General features: G+C 37.5%; 1 protein-coding gene across 20 annotated transcripts in view; it reads right to left on the reverse strand.

Annotated features, from left to right (window-relative positions):
• Cadps2 (calcium dependent secretion activator 2) overlaps positions 1-20308 on the reverse strand; it is a 586012-nt gene that overhangs the window by 20521 nt on the left and 545183 nt on the right. For 19 of the 20 annotated variants that reach the window (XM_004658596.2, XM_004658595.3, XM_004658593.2 and 16 more), the window contains one exon: positions 8229-8336. In XM_004658596.2, coding sequence (XP_004658653.1) covers positions 8229-8336 — 108 coding nt within the window. Of the gene's footprint in view, positions 1-7315; positions 7444-8228; positions 8337-20308 lie in introns of those variants that run through there. The other variant, XM_045160468.1, reaches the window with a different exon arrangement.

Genomic DNA, 20308 nt, shown 5'->3' on the forward strand with positions numbered 1-20308 from the left:
CTCTCAGCACTCAGGAGGCAGAGAGGATCACCATGAGTTCGAGGCCACCCTGAGACTACAAAGTGAATTCCAGGTCAACCTGAACTAGAGTGAAACCCTACCTCAAAAAACCAAAAAACAAAGAAACAAAAAACATATACACTATCAACTTAGAAAATATATGCCCAACAGTATTATGAAAAGAAAGCTTTATTTAGTAGTGTTTTTTTTTTTCTGTTTTGAGATTGTCTCATTGTGTAGCTCAGTTTTGAACTCCTTAAACTTCAGATCCTTCTGCCTCAAGCTCCTAAATGTTGAGATTGTAGGTACATACCATCACACCTAATTTAGTTATCACTTTTATCTACATTTCATTAATTTCAACTATTTTTTGGCAAAGCAACACAGTAAAAAACAGTTAAAAATATTACTATGGATGGTATCAAGGATAAATGAACTCACATCAAAAAGTTTGGACAGTTGTTTGAAAGGCTAAATCAATAAATTCTGAGTATTTCCTTTTTTGAGACTCCAGAAATAAGTGAATATGTGTACCAAATTAGTTTAATTTTGAGAGCCATACTCATTTGTAATATTTTCGTGCTTTTCTTTTATCATATCATAAGTGAGCTTCTGAATACATTTTTATAAAATAGATCAAATTTGCTTAAATGTTTAGGGTTTTGTTTTTTTTTTTTAAACCAAGAAGAAAGAATTCTTTTCCTGCAAAGTCCTTAGAAATGAATCATTTATAAAACACTGTTTGGATGAATAACACTGATTAACTATCATTTAAAGAATTACTTTTAATTTTAGAAGACATCATAACAACATTTTTAAAAAGTATCATTGAGATGAAACTCTTCAAAAATTAAATATTTAATCAGTATATAACACAAGAGAATGCTTGATCTGCATGATTTGCCAATTAGACACTACACCCTGGTGTGTCTCCAGCAATGTGAAAGCTGAAGCAAGATCGTTTTAAAGGGATTTAAGATGGGCATACCCAATAAATAAAGAAAAAATTAGAGTTGGGTTTGTTGGTGTTTGGGGAAATAAGCTATGTTCTTTGCCTCAACTCTGTAATGTTCTGTTCTTGAACCTTAGAAATTACTACAGAGGGTGTCATGGTACTTTTACTGTGGATGTCAGTTTTGACTCCTGACATATCACTTCCTTCTAGCCCAGAGAAAGGATACTCTCCAGGAATACCCTCATGCTCTCTGCTAACACAAGGTACTTATAGCTTGTACTCCATGTCCCTAAAATTAGGACAGTAAGCAGATACTGCCTGAGAAGAGACATAGGTGGCTCTCATAACAGGAGGAAAAGATGATGACATAAAAATAAGAGACTAATTGAGGAGGGAGGGGATATGATGGAGAGTGGATTTGTGAAGGGAAAAGTGGGGAGGGGGTGAATCATTATGGCTTACTGTCTATAAATATAAAAATTGAAGTTGTCAATAAAAATAGTTTAAAAAAATGGAATTAGAAGGCAGGTGTGCTGACTCATACCTCTAACTCCAGCACTCAGGAGGCAGAGTTAAAAGGTTTATTGTGAATTAGAGGCCATCCTGGGACTATAGAGAGTTCTAGCTTGGCCTGGGATAGAGTGAGACACTACCTTGAACCCTCCTACCCCGCCCCAAATAAAATGAATTACAGAATTAGGAATTCTATCTCATGCTTTGATTTTACAAGTATGTAATCCAAAGATGGCATTAATTTGATATGACTTTTTCTGTCCTTTTTTTTTTTTTTAAAGCAGGTTCTCATTCTAGCATAGGCTGACCTGGAACTCCCTCTTTAGCCCAAGATTGACCTCAAACTCATGGTGATCCTTCTCCTCTCCAGCCTCCCGAGGGTTGGAATTAAGTGTGAGCCACCATGCCTATTACACTTTTACAAAAGATTGCTGGCTATGATGTTTCATGTTAGTTTATTGAGGTAAGGAGATTGTTCACAAAATAGAACTTAGCCTACACTTACACCTTATACTTTATTTTTGGAAATTCATGAGTTTTCCTATTATAGGAATTTATCCTATAAGTTTCTTTTGATTTATCTTACTCAAATAGGACACTATTATGAACTGGAAAAGTGAATGTAATATGCAGATTTTAAATTTAATATGTGTCTCAACAGTCTCTTAAGAAGCAGAAATAACTGAGAAAAAAAACTATCCTGATCAACATTATAATTAACATAAATGCAACTAACTACTATACTACATTTGGGCTGAGTAGCCATAGGTAGGTACAAGAAATGCCACATGGCATAGTGTTATTTTACATAGACTCCTTTCTGCTTATTGACTGCACTTGATACTTTTTTTTCACTGGGTCTCTGTATTTTTTTCATCCTGTTATCACAAAAGGTGTAAGTGTTCCTGCCCCTGCCATGGAAGGTTCCTCATACTACCAACTCTGTGATTTCCATCACCACCACTAAAGTTAAAATAAAAAGAATTACTAGTTTAAAACCTAGGTTTAAGAAATGATCTGGAACTCCTGATGAACCTGTTTCAGTTTATATATGCTAACTAAACTGATTATTAAATTGATGAAATTCACTCAGATAAATAATGGAAGAACTGAGGTTGGAACTGGGATTTCTAGATTCCCAGCACTCTTCTCATAAAACTATTTTATTAACTCAAGTTTCTAACATCTGAAGTTTTGGTTGAGGCATGACATGGAATTTTATAATGGGTCTTTGTTAGAAGTCATTTATGTTCTAAGCAAAAAAGGGTTCCTAAGATTGACAATTTACAGTGTTGTGGCTTGAATGTGAAATGTCATCCAGAGGCTCATGTGTATGAATACCTGGTTCCCAGGTGATAATGCTATTTGGGAAAATTGTGGAAACTTTAGGAGGTAGATCTTTGCCAGAGGAAATGGTCACTAGGGGTTGGACTTTGAGCTTTTATAGCCTGGCCCTATTCCCTATCCTTTTTCTGTTTCCTAACTGTGGCTGCAATGTGGCCAGCTAGCTTCCTACTCCTTCTTCTGCTATGCCTTCCTTACCATGATGGAGTGTCTTCCTTGTGACTAAAAGCTAGAAAAAATCCATTTCTTTCCTTAAGCTACCAGGTTTTTCTTTTACTTTTATTTTTATCCAAATGAATACAGAAATCTAGTGCCAAGAAGTGGAACTGTTGCTGTTACAAACCTGACCATGTAATCCTTAGGCATTTGAATCTGGTTACTGGTTTGCGGAAGAAATGAGGAAAAGTTTGGAACTTTGGGCAGGAGAACTACAAGCAGAGCTTAAGAAGCTATTCTGATGGGAGCTTAGGAGACAAAAGGGCTGAGAAGAATATGAGCAATGAAGGCCTGGCTCATGAAGTTTCAGAAGGGAATAAGGACTTTATCAAGCTCTGGTCTAGGGGCCATTTGTGGGATATTCTGACAAAGAATCTGCCTGAATTCTGCCCATGTCCTGAGAACTTGAGCGGGGTTGAATTTAAATTTAAAGGCAATGGACTAATTCCTTTGCCAGAGGAAATATCACACAGCCTAGCATTCAAGCTATGACGTGGTCACTTCTAATGACTCTTACTAAGATCTACAGATAAAGAGAGAAAAAAAGCGAGGTTTAGAAAGGAAAGGTTTGTGAGCCAGTTTTAAAGTTCTGGAGTAAGAGATGGCAGTCAACAAACATCTGCAATTGTTAAAGAGATTAACACAATTAAGAGAAAACCTCACTCTCTTCACTGGAGTAATAGGAAACATGTCTTGAGGACAAGACCTAATTTGTAAGGACACAAATTCTTTTGAAAGGAGAAAGTCTGAAGGAAAAATGCCAAAGTTATTCCATTGGAAAGTGTTTCCATAGAGTCAGTAGCCATTCTTTACTTGCTGGTAGAGCATATGTAAATCAGAGGATTCTGGAGATGCTAGGACCATGGGATGTCTGTCAAGCAAAGTTACAGGCTAAAAGTGGAGCCAGCCAAAGGAGAGGCTGTTTGTGCTACAGGTTGCAGAGTTGGAGAGGCAGTGCAGCCCAAACCCTTTGGAACCTAGAAGATGATATGATGCGTATGAGATACTGGGTATGAAGCCACAGGAGTTGTTTTTTTATTTGCCCTGTTGTTTTTAATCATTCCTTGATATGCCCCCTTTTCCTTCTTTTTGGAATGGCAGTTTTAACCAGCTGTTATTTTATGTTGGATATAAATTGATTTTTGATTTTATAATTCATTTTTAAGAGATTTATGAGACTGCCCTAAGTCTAATATGAGACTGTAGACTTTTGATCAGTGTAGGCACTGTTGAAGATTAGGTGAACTTTGGAAGTTGAACTGAATGCATTTTATATCATGAGATAGCCATGGGGTATGGAAAGATAGGGATGGAAAGTTGTGGTTTGAATTTGAAATGTCTCACATTGGCTTGTGTGTTTGAATAATTGGTTTTCAACTGGTGATCCTGCTTGGGAATGATGTGGACATTTTAGGAGGTAAAGTCATGCTGAAGGAAGTGGGTTGTTGGAGTTGAGTTTTATATCCTTGTCTCAATGGCCCACATTTCTGTTCTGTTTCTGCTTCTTGATTGTGGATGCAGTGTGACCATCAGGCCTTGGGCTCATGATACCATGTCTTTTCTTTACCATGATGGGCTGTATACCCTGGAAGTATAAACCAGAATAAACCCTTTCCTTTCTTGTCAGGTATTTGAACACAGCAAATGAAGTAACTAATACACAGGATGAATGCAAATACCATCATATCTGCCTATATATATATATTCTCTCTCTCTCTCTCATATATATATATATATATATATATATATATATATATATATATATATATATACATACATACATACATAATGTTTAGAGGGTCTTTTAATTTCAAAATTTCAAGACTAGAAATTTCAAGTTGATGATACTTAATGGGCTTAGAGATAATACAGATTTAGACCATTTCTACCTAATATATACTTTGAGATAAAACACAAAATAGCTTTGCTATGGAATTGGAGATTGAACAGTAGCACAAGACAGTCAGACCACAGGTTTGGTCACAGCATATTGCTGTGTAGCATGTACATTCAGATTTCTGCCATTTTTTTTTAAAATTTTTATTAGAGAGAGAGAGCAAAGGAGGGAGAGAATGGGTGCTCCAGGGCCTCCAGCCACTGCAAAAGAACTCCAGACGCATATGCCCCCTTGTGTATCTGGCTTACATGGGTCCTGGGAAATCAAACCAAGGTCCTTTGGCTTTGTAGGCAAATGCCTTAACCACTAAGCCATCCCTCCAGCCCGAGTTCTGCCATTCTTATTCTTAGATGTTCCAAAGCAACAGGCATGAATCTAGGGCAATGGTAATTTTTTGGTTACAGTAAGTGGAACTATTGTTTCAACTGAACTATAGGGCACTTTACAACAAAAATCATGGAGAATTAATATATTTATTTTATTTATTGAAAGAGAGAGAGGGAGAGAGTGAGAGAGAGGGAAAGAGAGAGAAAGGCAGTCAGATATATAGAGACAGACAGAGTGAGAGAAAGAATGGGCACACTAGGGCCTCTAGCCACTGAAAATGAACTCCAAATGCATGTTCCAACCATGTGCATCTGCCTTACACAGGTACTGGGTAATTGAACATGAGTCCTTAGGTTTCACAGGCAAGCACCTTAACTGCTAAGCCATATCAGCCCAATCATGGAGAATTAAAATGTTTAGATGATCAAAACATATTATGGAAGCTACCCCAAGGAGTTACAGAACCTTCCATGGATATTTCAGTGAAGTCTCCCTGTGGCTAGCACAACATGGGGGAAGGTGATTATTTAGTGGAACCCAGGAGTTCTTTTTTAAAGTGACAGGATGAATATGTGTCTTACAGACTAATTGTTTTATATGAGTAAGTGTTAGCTGGCAGACTTCCAAGACTAAGTGAATTTCATTTGGGTAAATAGCACATTATTCTTTAAGAAGTTAAGCCTTTATATTCCATGACCATAACCTGAGTGCCTGGCCCTTTACCAAGTTGATTAAGACCTCTCCAAGTTAGCACACTATAAGTGTGTGTGCGCACGTGCGCGCGTGTGTGTGTATGTGTGTGTGTATTTGTACCTGAACTTAGAAGTTTCCATTTACTTACTTCCTGAGGAAGTAGTCTAATTGGAAAAGCAAAAGTTTGTCATGATGCCCATGCATAGTTGTTATCTTCAATCTTTTATCCATAATAGACTAAGGTTGCTAACGGTACATTTAGGGTCATTATTTTCAGCAATTTCTTGACACATAACAATATTATTTTAAGCACCAGCCAAGTAGGTTTCCAATAATTATATAATGTCTCTCAGTAATGATCTGCTGCTTAAGATACACATTCTATTTTACCTTTCAACACACACTTGATAACCTCTCATTTACTAACTATAATTGAGGCAAATTCAGTCTGACTAATTAGGAGCTCTTAGTATTCACTCATACATGTTATTCTTGGTGACATACTAATAGAATTAGGGCCTATTTTTATTTTTAATTAAAGTAATAGGGAGGTACAACTTAAAAAAAATTAGAATGTTTAAGGATCTTACAATTATTTTACAAATAACAAGTCCTATGCTCTACTGGAATGCATTAAATGTAAAAAGCTACACAACTGAAACAGAACAGGTTGGAAGCAGGCCCACATCCATGTCAGATACTTAGGTATTGGGACGATGGAACAAGTGTGTTATGTGAATGTTGGTCTTGTTAGATTCACTTTAGCTAGCTGTGATTGTTACTGTAGCACACCGTTTTCTAAAGTTCATTCAATGAAGAAGAGAGAAAATAGGGAATATCTTTGAGGTGCAAAATAAGTTTACCTTTGTTTTTAACTGGCTCAGCCTTGCAGAAAGCAGGACATCCAGACAAAAACTTGAAGATGTTAAGAAAACACCCTTCCTCCACACAAAAACAATCTGCACATAATGGCTCTTCCTTAGTTTCACTACAATATGTACTTTATGTACATACAACATGTACTTTAAGTACGAAGGAACACACGGAAATATCAACCCAGTGTTTTTTTCCTGCTTGACAATTTTGAAAATCACTGCATAAGCAAAAAAGTAAAAGAGAACTTAGAAATGAAACATATGCTTGTACATTTAGAGCTATTCCAAACGGAAGCAGAAGTTGCTAATATGGTTTCAGTATTTTGTACAAGAGCCAGCTGGATAGATGATAATTTTTCTACCCCTGCAGGGCATCAAAGCTTTTAGGAAATCATTCTTTTCACACATATTAACACATAGCTTATTAAAACAGATGATACTTTTATTGTAAAATGGCCTGGGTAAAGGCTGGAAACAAAAAGTCAGAAAGACAGGGTTCACTTTGACCACCCAATCTGCAGAGCAGTGAACACTTAACATGACAGACCCTGGTGGAGATGCTGACGTAGTAGGACCTTCTGTGACTGCTACAGCTGAAGTGTCACCATGAAGACCGTGAATTGCTGTTATGAAAACATTTGCAGTAACTTGCATAATTAAATGAAACTGCCAGAAAAGCATGTCTAAAATGTAGAGAAGATGTACGTAAATAAACATGTTTTAAAGCAAATATCACGTTTCAGAATTAGCATTGTGGAGAGTTATGTGGTTATGTCACCAAGCACAGACCCATTTTCTTTCAACTGGTTGTTCATAGGTACAAATGAGTGACAATGTCACTATTTAAATCAACTGTTCTCTTAGCTACCTTCACAGATACACCACAGATACTTTATGATCATGTGTCTAAAATCACAATCCCCTATGTTAGTTGCCTGCTACAATTAAGACCTTGATAGTGATAAAACTGGCATGTTACATTTTTAGTGCATATCAGTACTTTACTTGGCTTTCCTGTAGCCTATTTTCTTTGTTTAATGGAAGAACATATTGACAGAAAAAGCTGTTTAGGAGGAGTCAGACTCATTACCACACAGTTCCAGGTATGGAATGATGCAAAATCAAGGGAAATGACATTGTACGTGGTGGACTCTGTTTACAACTGTGCTTGTCAAACTCCAGAAGAGTTCTGAGACTCTCATTTAACAGTGACAGTGCTTGTGTAGAAAAGCAAAGTATTTACCTCTTCCCTCAGCAGTCACGGAACTGTAAAAATTATCAAGTACATTAGCTGAATAGAAGAAAAAAGGTCAAAAAGGAAAGTCTGCTTTGCCAATATATCACCAAAATGCAGGTTTTCTCTTTGTAGCACATCCTTACCATGCAAGTATACTGGCCAGCTACTTACATCAAACAACTTTTCTATATACATTTCTTCATTGACCTTTTCTCGAAGAATATCCTGGTTTTGCCGAACAAACATAATGTAGGTGTCTGCCAGATCCATTCCTGGTTTCTGTTGTGAGTGAAAAGCATGGAGGATTAAAAAAAAAAAAAAAAAGGTCAGTTATCATTTGTGAAATTTTGGTTTAATTATAGCAATTGTAAAAATTATGACTTTACTCATGTTCAGACCAAATCAATAATAAATACCTTTAGTAAGTTCTATATCTAAAGCAAATGAAAGCTTACTATGGATTTTCACTCTTTGAGGTCACATTAATCATTATTAAAATGGTTAGCAAAACACGGTTGTAAGTTGACAGTGACTATCTTGGGTTTGGAGAAATGGCTCAGTCAGTAAAGTGCTTGCCATGCAAGCACTGGACCTAAGTTTGGATTCCCAAAACCTGTGTAAACATGGGGCATGGAGGCACATGCTCTTAATTCCCGCTCTTGGGAGACAGAGATAGGAGGATCCCTGGGACAAGCTGGCCAGCTAGACTAGCCAAATTGGTTAGCTCTGGGCTTAGTGAGACCCTGTTTCATTAAACAAGGCAGAGAGCAATTGAGGAAGACACCCAATGTTGTTGGCTTCTGGCTTTCAACCACATATACATACATGTACACCACACACAAACATACACACACACACACACACACACACATGGGCACACATACAAACATGCATCCACACCAAACACACATATACATGTGCAAAAAAGGTCAACATATCAAGACAGATAAAGGAGAGAAACTTTCAAAAGTTTCATGAGGCAACTATTATTTCCAAATAGCTACTGCAATTCACTTTTTATCATATCTTACAAGTTCATCAATAATATGAAATATAATAACTTCCTGGATTTCCCCTTTTGATTTATGAGTGCTCAAAAAATACAAACTCGATTTTCTTATTAAGATGAGTAAATTATAGACAGATATTAGAAAAATAATAATATGAAGTAAGATAAACATTTTTCAATTGCCTTTTGTTTCTATTCATTTAACAATATCTTATGGTATTTTAAAATTGAAATGAGAACATCAATAAATCAGTCTCCACGTTAACTTTATAAATTGCCTAACTTTTGGGAACTTCTAATATTAGAGCATGCAGGGAAGTTAACATTATTCCTCCTTGATATATGCATCAAAATCAGTAATGAGGATGGAGAGATGGCTTACTAATTAAGGTTCTTACCTGTGAATCCTAGGACATAGGTTTGATTTTCCAGTGCCCACTAAAGCCAGATACACAAGATGACTCATGCATCTGGAATTCATTTGCAGAGGCTGGAAGACCATGGTGTGCCCATTCTTTCTCTATCTGTTTCTTCCTCCCACCTCTCTCTCAAATAAGTTAATATATTTATTTTTATTAGTTATTTATTTATTTGAGAGTGACAGACAGACAGACAGACAGAGAGAAAGAGGGAGGGAGGGAGAGAGGGGGAGAGAGAGCGAGAGAAAGAGAGAATGGGCATGCCAGGGCCTCCAGCCACTGCAAACAAACTCCAGACACGTGTGCCACCTTGTGCATCTGGCTAACGTGGGTCATGGGGAGTTGAGCCTTGAACCGGGTCCTTCACAGGCAAGTGCTTTTCCATCTTTCCAGCCCAATAATTAACATATATATATATATATATACATATATATATATACATACATACATACATATATATATATATATATATATATATATATATATATATATATATATATATTTAAAAATCAGTAATGACCTGGGTGTGGTGGTGCATCCCTTTAATCCCAACACTTGGGAGGCAGAGGTAGAAGGATTGCCATGAGTCTGAGGCCACCCTGAGATACCACAGTGAATTCCAGGTCAGCCTGAGCTAGAGTGAGACCCTAACTTGGAAAAATAAATCAATAATGAGGAAGGGTCAAAAACCAGAATGGCTTTGAAAGAACCTTTCCTCAGCTTATCATCAGCTGCTTGTCAAGTTTCATATAGCTGGCTAGCTCATGGAAAACTTATTTGCATACCTTACATGTGGGCTGATTTGCAATCCATAGAGTTATTTGACTGGTATATAACATTAAGAAGAAAATAGAATTGATGAGCAAAGACTTGTGGCCACAGGACACACTTAGAAACTTTATTATAGACTCATTTGCACAAGTGATTACTGTGAAATAATCAGGTGAAAGAGGGCATGGGTTATTTAACTATAACTACTTCTGGGAAAACAACTCAAGCTATGCACCAGAGTGGATAAGATTCTCCTCAAATGAAGGGTAAAGAGAACTGACCACTTTCTTTTTAGATGCATGTGAATTAATATTTTATAAGCAAGTGCCTTTAACAACTAAGACATCTTCTCAGCCCTGTATGAATTCTATTTTTAAGGCCACAATAAAATTAACTGTCTTTCAACAAGTCGAATTAAAAAACATTGTTCTTTGACATATTCACATCTAAACACACACAAACATATTACATATGTGATAAGATTATGTAGATGTCTATTACCCAATCTTATCTCCCTTCCATTTCTGCTGAACTCCTTCTTTTTCCAAACTTGCTTTTTTGTTAGAAATTAATTTTTTCAGGGCAGTAAGGATAACTGAGATTTCTTACTGCTTAAAAGAAAACACATGCTACAAAAATTCAGACCCAGTCATCTTTACTACATAACCCTGTTACAAACAAAGTTTAACTAAGTTAAACTTTAAGATAACTATTTATACTAATATTTTCATCAATCTCTTCTTCGAGAGCATCCACACATAATTCAGGTAATAAGTCCAAGAGACTTAGTGGCGGCAACTGAACAAATATATGCCTTATTTTTTTCTGGCTAATTCTTATAATCAGTGTTTAAGAAAATGAACACTTTTAAGTATAGGACTATTAATATAAACCTAAGTTGTTTTCTCTTTTGGTGAGGGAAGGTTTATCTATTTCTTTCTCAAGTGAGAAGGTAGGGTCATTCCTACAAAGGTTACTACTATTGATATGCGAGTGACACCTAACCCCTCTAGAGAAGTACCTATATGGCATTTCTCTCTGTGACTCTTTAACTTTGTCAAAATACTGAAAATGAGAACATTTTGAAAGCACACTACCATACAATGAAAATGGTATAAGGACAGTTTTTTAAACTTAAGGGTGAATTTGACTCAGGTGCCTGGAAACAAGAACCTATGATACTCATAATAGCAAGGTACTGGGTGCAGTTCAGTTATACTTGGCAATGAAAGAGAGGTTTGCTTTACTGTCATTTCTCCCCACCCAAACCGATTTTCATGTTCACCTTTCAAAGGAGAAGTATGCTTAGAAGTTTAATCCAATCAATCACTTCACACAACAGACTTGGTAGAAATGAAGTTATGGCCAGGAAGACTGGGGTGGACTGGCATTTTACACCTGCCACAGTCATTCCTGTTTCCCTGATCACTTCCAAGACAATACCAGACTTCATGAAATATTTTCCAGAATGAGTTTATCTTCTACCATCTAAAATCAACAAATACTTTATGGTTTAAGCCTAAAAGAAAATGAAATGTTCTTCCCAAATGATAGAGTCCAGACTCAAGCTGATAAAAAGTCTGTGAGTTGAGACAGCTCCATGACTTTTCATGTAAATAAAAATCCTGGTTGAGTATGTAAAGTTCATTCAAAAGTTTCTTTTAACAAATTATTCTTTTTGAAATAGTATTTTCTTCCGGGTTGGCAAATTAAGATCTACTTGCCTGGAAAATAAAACTTAGAGTTCTTAACAGTGCTCATTAGCATTATTCCTTCCTTTATCTTTGAGTGTTTACCTATTCTTGAAACTGTGACATATGGGAATTTCACACCTAGTGAATATATTTTCATCCAGCTTGTGGCATAAGACTATAATCATTAGAAGAATATACACAAGTAAGAGTAGCAGCAACACCTGGTGACATGTTCCAATTAGAATTAGAGTTCTTTAGAACACTTTATCCTTCATTTGGTGTACGAAGGGTAATTATCTCTGATAAATTGCTGAAAAAGATGTAATTTTCCTTTTAAACAGTTTCTATGTACAGTACAAATGTGTTTGGATAGAAGACATTATTGCTGGTTCAGTGCTCCTTGATGCCGGGACTCTTATGTGGAAATGAGATATATATTTTGAAAGTCTCTGCATCTAATCCCATGATTAAATGTTATCTTATTAGGAAATGAAATGTAGTTTAAATAAAATATATTTAAAAAGATCCTTCAAACTGATCATAGAGTTATACTTTTTAATGACTTTGTTGTTGTCTAAAGGAAAAGAATACTTTTGATTGTACTGTGGAAAAAGACTGACATTCTGGTGCAAGTGAGTGTGCCTTCCAACACCATCAAAGCTGCCTCCTGTTAAGCCTCAACCATGATGGGGTGAATGCATTTGTATCAAGAATATTGTATTGCTGAGAGATATATGTAGAGATGTTTTCTCTATTAGTAATTAACATGTTTTTCTCATTTTTTCACAATGCATGAGAAAATGACAATTGAAAACCACATGGCAAGCACTATATATTACATGCCATTTAGGGAAAGGAAAAATAAAACATTTTATACTTTCACTTTAAACTTATACAGCCACCAGCTCACTATTTATTAACTTCTCCACCATCCTTATTAGTATAGTCACCTCTAAATCAAGAGTATCTAAATTCTAATATTTGGAAGCAGAACTGGACAAACTTTGGTCAGTAAAGTTATGGTAAAGGGATATGGGGGACTGAAAAACTCCCACATGAACATAAGTCAGTAACTATGGAAGGGAATGAAATACTTTAAGGTGAGTGCCTCAGACATAAGCAATAGAATATATCAGTGAGTGAATGAGTTTAAGTGAGGGTACAGATTCCTGGCACATTTTTTTTTCCACCCAGCATTAATTACTAGTTAACCCAGCAAGATGAACATGCTGCTCTAAGGAGAGAAAAAAAAAAAAAATCCTTGCTAATTACATGCTGCAAACGCTCTTCCTTCCTGGCACTCCACCTAACCCCACAGGTGCAAGCCTTCACTTCCCCATTCATGGATGGGTGGACACTACACAGCGGTCATTTCTCACAGCGACAGAGAGATGAAGCTTTTCAACCTCACCCTGGAGGTTAACAATTCACTATAAAAATACCAGTAACTATGGGCTAACTCCACAATGCACGACCGATTTATATCAACAAAGAGGGTCCAATGGGAGGGGGTAGATCATGGATGAGCCTAAACAATGGTACCAAACTGCCTGTATTTGCTGAAAAGAAAACTAATAAATTAAATTAAAAAAAATACTGTCATGGTATCTGTTTAACAAGGAGACACATTTTTAAATATACCATGCTTGTCTCAAAGATGAACTAGAAGCTAACTTTTTATAACCTAGAGAAACCTGCCTTGGATAAACCATCACAGATGAAACTGAGATAACCTCATTTATGATGATCATGCTTTTAGAACGAAATACCTGCATCAGGTCATTTGTTGCCACTGAACAAAATGGATCTGTGAGGTTTAAGACAAGAAAGTGTAGGAGGAACATTTTACAGTCCAGTTCTGGCAAGCAAGACTCAGTACAAACTTAAAATGGTCATCAGAGAACATAGGACACAATGTTACAAATACATAATTTGTTGCAGGGATTGTCACAAAACATTCTTTGTTTTTACTAGCTAATATGTTGCTTGTTTTTTTTTTTAAATGACCTTTATACATCAATTCCTATACAAATATAACATTTTTATATTTTAACAGAAACTTCCATAGGGCTGGGGAGATTAGTCAGTGGATAAAGTACTGTTGTTCAAGTCTGAGTAACAGAGTTTAATCCTCAGCCTTTACCTTAAAGCCAGAAGCCACAGCTTCAGTGCACCTGGATATGGAGACAGGAGAATTTTCACTGCGGTGAGTGAGGCAAAGAACAGCAGAGCAAGTTCCAGAGAATGGCGGAACTGACCTCCACACAGGAGCCGAGGCACACTTGCACCATCATGCACACATGACTATGAGCACATACATACGCACAAACACAAATAAACTGTGAAAACTGTCCTCAACCTTTTCAAAAACATTTGGAGTAATTTATCTGTTCACAAGAACTTAAAAAGTAGAAGGTAGTAAATAAAGCCACAATGATTATGTGTTAAAAATACTTAACAAGTTTTCTACTAAGTTGCAAAATTATATGGTATTCATGCAGAAAGCGAAGAGTCGAAGCCTTCAAACTAGGTTGATGCCAATGTAAGTATTATGCACTGTTGCTGAGAAGAGGAATAACTCCTTCAAAAGGGCAGACAGAAAGAACTTTTTTTTTTTTTTTTTTTTGGTTTTCTGAGGTAGGGTCTCACTGTATCCTAGGCTGACCTGGAATTCACTCTGTAGTCTCAGGATGGCCTCGAACTCACAGCAATCCTCCTACCTCTGCCTCCCGAGTGCTGGGATTAAAGGTGTGCGCCACCACGCCCGGCCTAGAAAGAACTTTTAACCAAATTTATAAAGATAAAATTTTTCTAGACAGGTTTTCTAACTTTTAAAAATAACGATAAAATCTCATCTCTTAGCTGGAATTTGTGAGGCCTAATTAGATTACCAGCACTACACACACACAAACAAGAAAACTCTATCCATTTGCATTATTATATATTTGATTTTTAACCCAAATTGAGAAGCTGAAAATTCTGAATTAAAAATAATACATCTGGGCTAGAGAGATGGCTGAGCATTAAGGTGCTTGCCTGCAAAGCCAAACGACCTGAGTTCAATTCCCCAGTACCCACAGAGAGCCAGATGCACAAAGTGGCATATGAATCTGGAGTTCTTCTGAAGTGGCTAAAGACCCTGGCATTCCCATATTCTCTTTCCTTTTGCAAAATAAATAAATAAAAACTTAATAAATAATACATCCTTTAAATGTTTTTAGTATGTGTATATGAGTGTGGTTTGCACGTGTGTGTGCTCAAGTGTACAGGCATGTGTGTGTGTGTAGATGAGAGGTTGTGACTAGTTGTCATGCTCTCTCCATTTTCTTTACTGAGGAAAGGTCTCTCACTTGAATCCAGAGTTTTCCAGCTTGTTCCAGGGATTCCCTGTCTCAGCCTCCTGTCAGGATTATAGATCGGATGCCATGCCCTCCTGGGAAGTATATGGGGACTAGGGATCCAAACTTGGGCGCTCATGCTTAACAGCAAACTCTTCATTCACTGAGCCATTTCCCTGGCTGACACATCCATTTGAAAACATTTTTCAGATTTGATGTATGTAACATACATATTTTAAACATGTACATTCCAGTCAGTCTTGAAGTTCTGATGGGGAATATCACATTTCTCCAGAGTTCTTGCTCTGGGTAAGGGTCTCTGATGAGCTTCCTGAGTCAGAGTCCTCTCATAATGGTGCCAGAGTATCTGACATCAGTCAGCTATTGTTAATGTCTCTATGATGCAGTCTTTGCTTTACATTACTTCTCCTAAGGGTAACACACCTTGTATATTGACAGGTCTAAATACAGTTACTGTAAATACTCACATGTTCAAACATTTTGGTTGTGATATTGCAGAAACAAACTCCAAAAAAGGTTATTTTAAACATTAAAAAATGATAATTTAAGAGATGATCCTGAAATACTCAAGGAAAGGAGCCAGAGGCTTTTCAGCCGAGATATATGGGCTTCCCAATCCTTCTTTATTTGAGATTATGAACATCTCATTGGGTTCTGGCCATTCTGATCTACCATAAGGATCACTACTCTCTCATACTGTGTAACAACTGGTGATACAATATCCCCAGACAAAGGGAACCTGGTACCAGCACAAGGGTGAAGTAGATAGACACAGAGAATACTCAACTCCTTCCAAACCAGATATCCAGAGACACAGAGACCCCCAAGACCTCTTAACTAAAGCAGACCTAAAATGAACCTAACAGGGCTCAGGGAAATTTGCAGAAGAGGGGGCAGCAAGAATGTTAGAGCCACACGTTGGGTCATTATGCACAGAGACATTGCCTCTTACCCATAACTGATGGCTAACTGCACAATGCACAACCCACATTCCCCACGGAGGAGGGTCCCTATGGAGTGGGGGAGGACAGGGTAGAGGCTAATGATGGTACCAACAAGACTAATAAAATAATTCTTTTTAAAAAGAATGTGCTAGCATATATGTCAGATGCAAGCTACATACTATTTCACACTGATGATCATATTAATAAAAAGGAGTTAAATCTCTCAATTTATAAGATTTTTCTTTTAACCTTCTTTCACTTATTTTCAGGTGTTATGTATGGTGTTATAAAAATTGCATGAGGGCTGGAGAGATGGCTTAGCGGTTAAACGCTTGCCTGTGAAGCCTAAGGACCCCGGTTTGAGGCTCGCTTCCCCAGGTCCCACGTTAGCCAGATGCACAAGGGGGCGCACGCGTCTGGAGTTCGTTTACAGAGGCTGGAAGCCCTGGTGCGCCCATTCTCTCTCTCTCCCTCTATCTGACTTTCTCTCTGTCTGTCGCTCTCCAATAAAAAATTAAAAAAAAAATTGCATGAGAATCTGAGGAATCAACTACGTCATATTTAGTTTATAAGGTTCAGATGGACTAAGATTGATTTACTTAGCCCCACTGGAACTTCACGTATTGTGGATAAAGGGAGATCTGAGAGTACTAGAACACCATGAACCAGGGGCAGGCTATGGATGAGAATGAAGAGGTAAATGGGCAAAACAAGGGAGTGGAGATAAGAGAAGCCACACTGTCCTTGAGAGGAACAATACACAGCTCCCACACTAGCAAGACTGAATGGTCTTGGTGAGCACACACACCTCTCCTGGTGAGGATATCCTAGGGACAGCAGCTCCCCAAGTCCTGCCTGGCTCTCACCCTGACATAAAGCACTGAGTATTCAATGCAGGTGACCTTGTCTAAGTAATAAACAGTGTCAGAAGTGAAGGAAGAATCACTATCACCAATGCCACAGAACTGCCATTGAACCTTTGGAAGTCACCACTGATTTGCACAAGGCACTTAACATTCTACAATAAAGAGCAGAAATGAACTCAATTGTCCACACTGTGGAAGCCATCTGCTTCTTGTGGAAGCCGGTTATGCTGCTCCTGAAGTGGGAGTAGGGCCTGCAGAGGAAAACACAAGCTGCAGGAGGCCTCGCTCCACAACCCAGGACTTTTCAACCATGCTTCTTATTTACAATGCATGTGCACATTAGCATACTACCTGAGTTTTCATAAGAACCCACTGAGGGAGATGGCAGAGACTTTAGTACAAAGGAGGGGAAATGGACCCACAGCTCAGGAAGCTGATCATGTGCAAAGGAGAGATCTGAACTTAGACACTGGACCTAGTGTGAACTGTAATGCTTGGTTCAAGCCACATGTTAGGAAGTTCAAGGCTTAGAATTCTTTGACATTGATTATAAAGAAAAGGGAATGTTTGACAGGGCTACTCATGAGAAGAGTATTGCTGTTGAACTTGCTTATTTGTCTCTAGAATAGCCACCTGATTTTTCTTTCTGTTTCATAAGCCATTATTTCCAAGATTCATAGATGGGGCCTTTACCTATTCTGGTGGCTTTCTGCAAGAATAAGTAAAAAGGATGTGTTGTTATTATAAGACTTATATGAGTTTTCCACAGTAATACAGATGAGTTTATTTTCTAGAATATGATCCTGAGATCTTATTCTATAATCAACAATAATGTATGATAATAACCAACATTCACTGTGTACTAACTGCACTCTAGGAAGCCTGAAAGTGCTTATTCACAATGAGCTTGTAAGAAGTATAATTATGCCTTCATTAGTAGATAAAGAAACTGGCACCCAAGGTTACAATGATATTAACTGAAGTGATGGAGGGAGGATTCAAACACAGGGGGCCTGGGTTCCTCAGTGGCTCCTACAGAACCACAGTATCTGATTATTACTATTATTTGTAAAGCAAGTACTTCATATTATTGTCTCACATGACTTTTTGCATGTATTTATGTGTGTATCGAGTATGGGTGATGTGCGTGATATGATGGGTTGTGTGTTCCATACATATGTATGTGTGCAGTACATGTGCCCATCAGTGCTCCAGGGAGGTCAAAGCAGAATGCCCAGGGTCCTTCTCTGTTGCTCATCTGATCAGCTGTTTATTTCCTTGTGATGGAGTCTTTCCCTTAACCCATAGTTGCTCTTTTCAGTTGGGGAGCCCCAACAATTCTCAGTCTCCATTACTTAAAGGACTGGCGCTAAAAACTGGAGTCTATGGCCATATCTATCTGTTTATGTGGGTATTGGGTATAGAACTCAGGTGGGCTCCTGTGTATAAGTAGCCATCAACTTAAAGGATGAGCCATCACCCAGCTTGACTTTGTAATTTAAACAGACATAGCTTTCAGCAACATTTTACCCACCTGATAGGCAATACTTTTTGCCATTGTTAGTTTAAATATACATAATACTTTGCTATTACAATTTTCTTTTGGCTTTGTAAAGAGGTCTACTGCTCCTCTTTAAAAGCTAATGTGAGCATGCTCCTCTTTACAAAGCTAATGCGAACATTCTCTTTGTCCTGTGTCTAACCTACTGGTTGTTACTCTCAGGTCTGGGTTTCCATCTCCTAAGTTATTCTTTGGACATGTTCACTAAACCCAGGTCTGGCTTAAAACATTTTTTGGTAAAAAAGCAGCTGAGTTTAGTGGCCATGTCTATCACCCCTACACTTGGAGGTATAGGCAAAAATATCAGGAGTCCAAGTCATCCTCAATTATATAGTGAGACTAGTATGGGCTACATGAGACCCTGTTTCCACTTCCTACCTCTCCTAATTTTAAAACTATGTCTGAGGTCTTTGCCAACATGAATACTCCAGTGCTCTATGACAAGGCAATGTCCTGTATTGCTCCAGCAGAACTTTCTAGAACACAGATGTTTAATGAAGATCAAATGCTGCAAATGTCACTGAATCAGAAAGCTTCCATGCAGATCTCTGCTGGCTACACTGCCAAGAAACTTGTGGCACTAGAATTTGCTTCTGTTCAGGATAAAGTTTTCCTATATGTAATTTTCTTACATGAAGAAGTATCACAAAGAGTCTCCACAAAACAGATATGAGACAGTTTATAACATGCTATACATTAATGTATTGATTTGAGCCATTTTCTCTTCTTTGCTCATACATCTTCAACTATAATTCTAATTAAATGTGTTTGGGAAGCATAAATTCTTCCTTTTTGCAATTCATTTAATTTCACACTGAAGTTTCATTTCATAGAATAAAAAATTTCATTTACTTATCTTCTTTTAAAGCAATTTCCAACTAGTGGCAGTATTGCCCCCTGCCACAGAATTGTCCCTTTAGCTCTTTCTCATATTGTCATCTTCCTGGAGCATATTTTGGCTCTGTTTTCTCTTGGATGGATCTGTGCAGATATTAAAACTCCAAGAAAAGATGCTTGTCATAGAAGGATTCAGGTGGTTTAGATAACTCCACCCATTTTACAGATGGTTAATCTCAGGCCACTTAAGCAATGCCCAAGGACATAGAGTTAATCTAATAGCACAGAACCACATAAAAGGAACAATTCATCTGCTATTAAGCTCCAGGCACACAGTACTCTTCCCCCCCCCTCTCTCTCTCTCTCTCAACAGTATTTCATTATGTAGCTCAGGCTGGCCTCAAGTTTGGCATGCTCCTGCCTCAACCTCCCCAGTAGCTAGGATCATTAGCATGCACCACTACACCTGCAAATGCTTCTTTCTTAGACAAACTTCTTATTTTAGCATCATCTCAGAGTCATAGAAGAGCTATGGAGGTGGCTCTGATCATTGGCATATACTCCACACTATTTTCCATCTTCCATTATTGTACATTTGTACCAAATGGGTTCTTTGTTACAAAAGTAAACATATATTGATATAATATTAACACAATTACACACTTTATTCAGATCATTTTGGTTCTTGTACAATATCTTTCTCTGTCCTACAATCTCATCTAGACACCACATTGCCTACAGCTATAGGTACCATGGATTACTCTTAACTGCCAGTTTCTCTGACTGCCAGT

Source organism: Jaculus jaculus, chromosome 10 (assembly GCF_020740685.1).
Source record: "Jaculus jaculus isolate mJacJac1 chromosome 10, mJacJac1.mat.Y.cur, whole genome shotgun sequence".
Lineage (NCBI taxonomy): Eukaryota > Metazoa > Chordata > Mammalia > Rodentia > Dipodidae > Jaculus > Jaculus jaculus.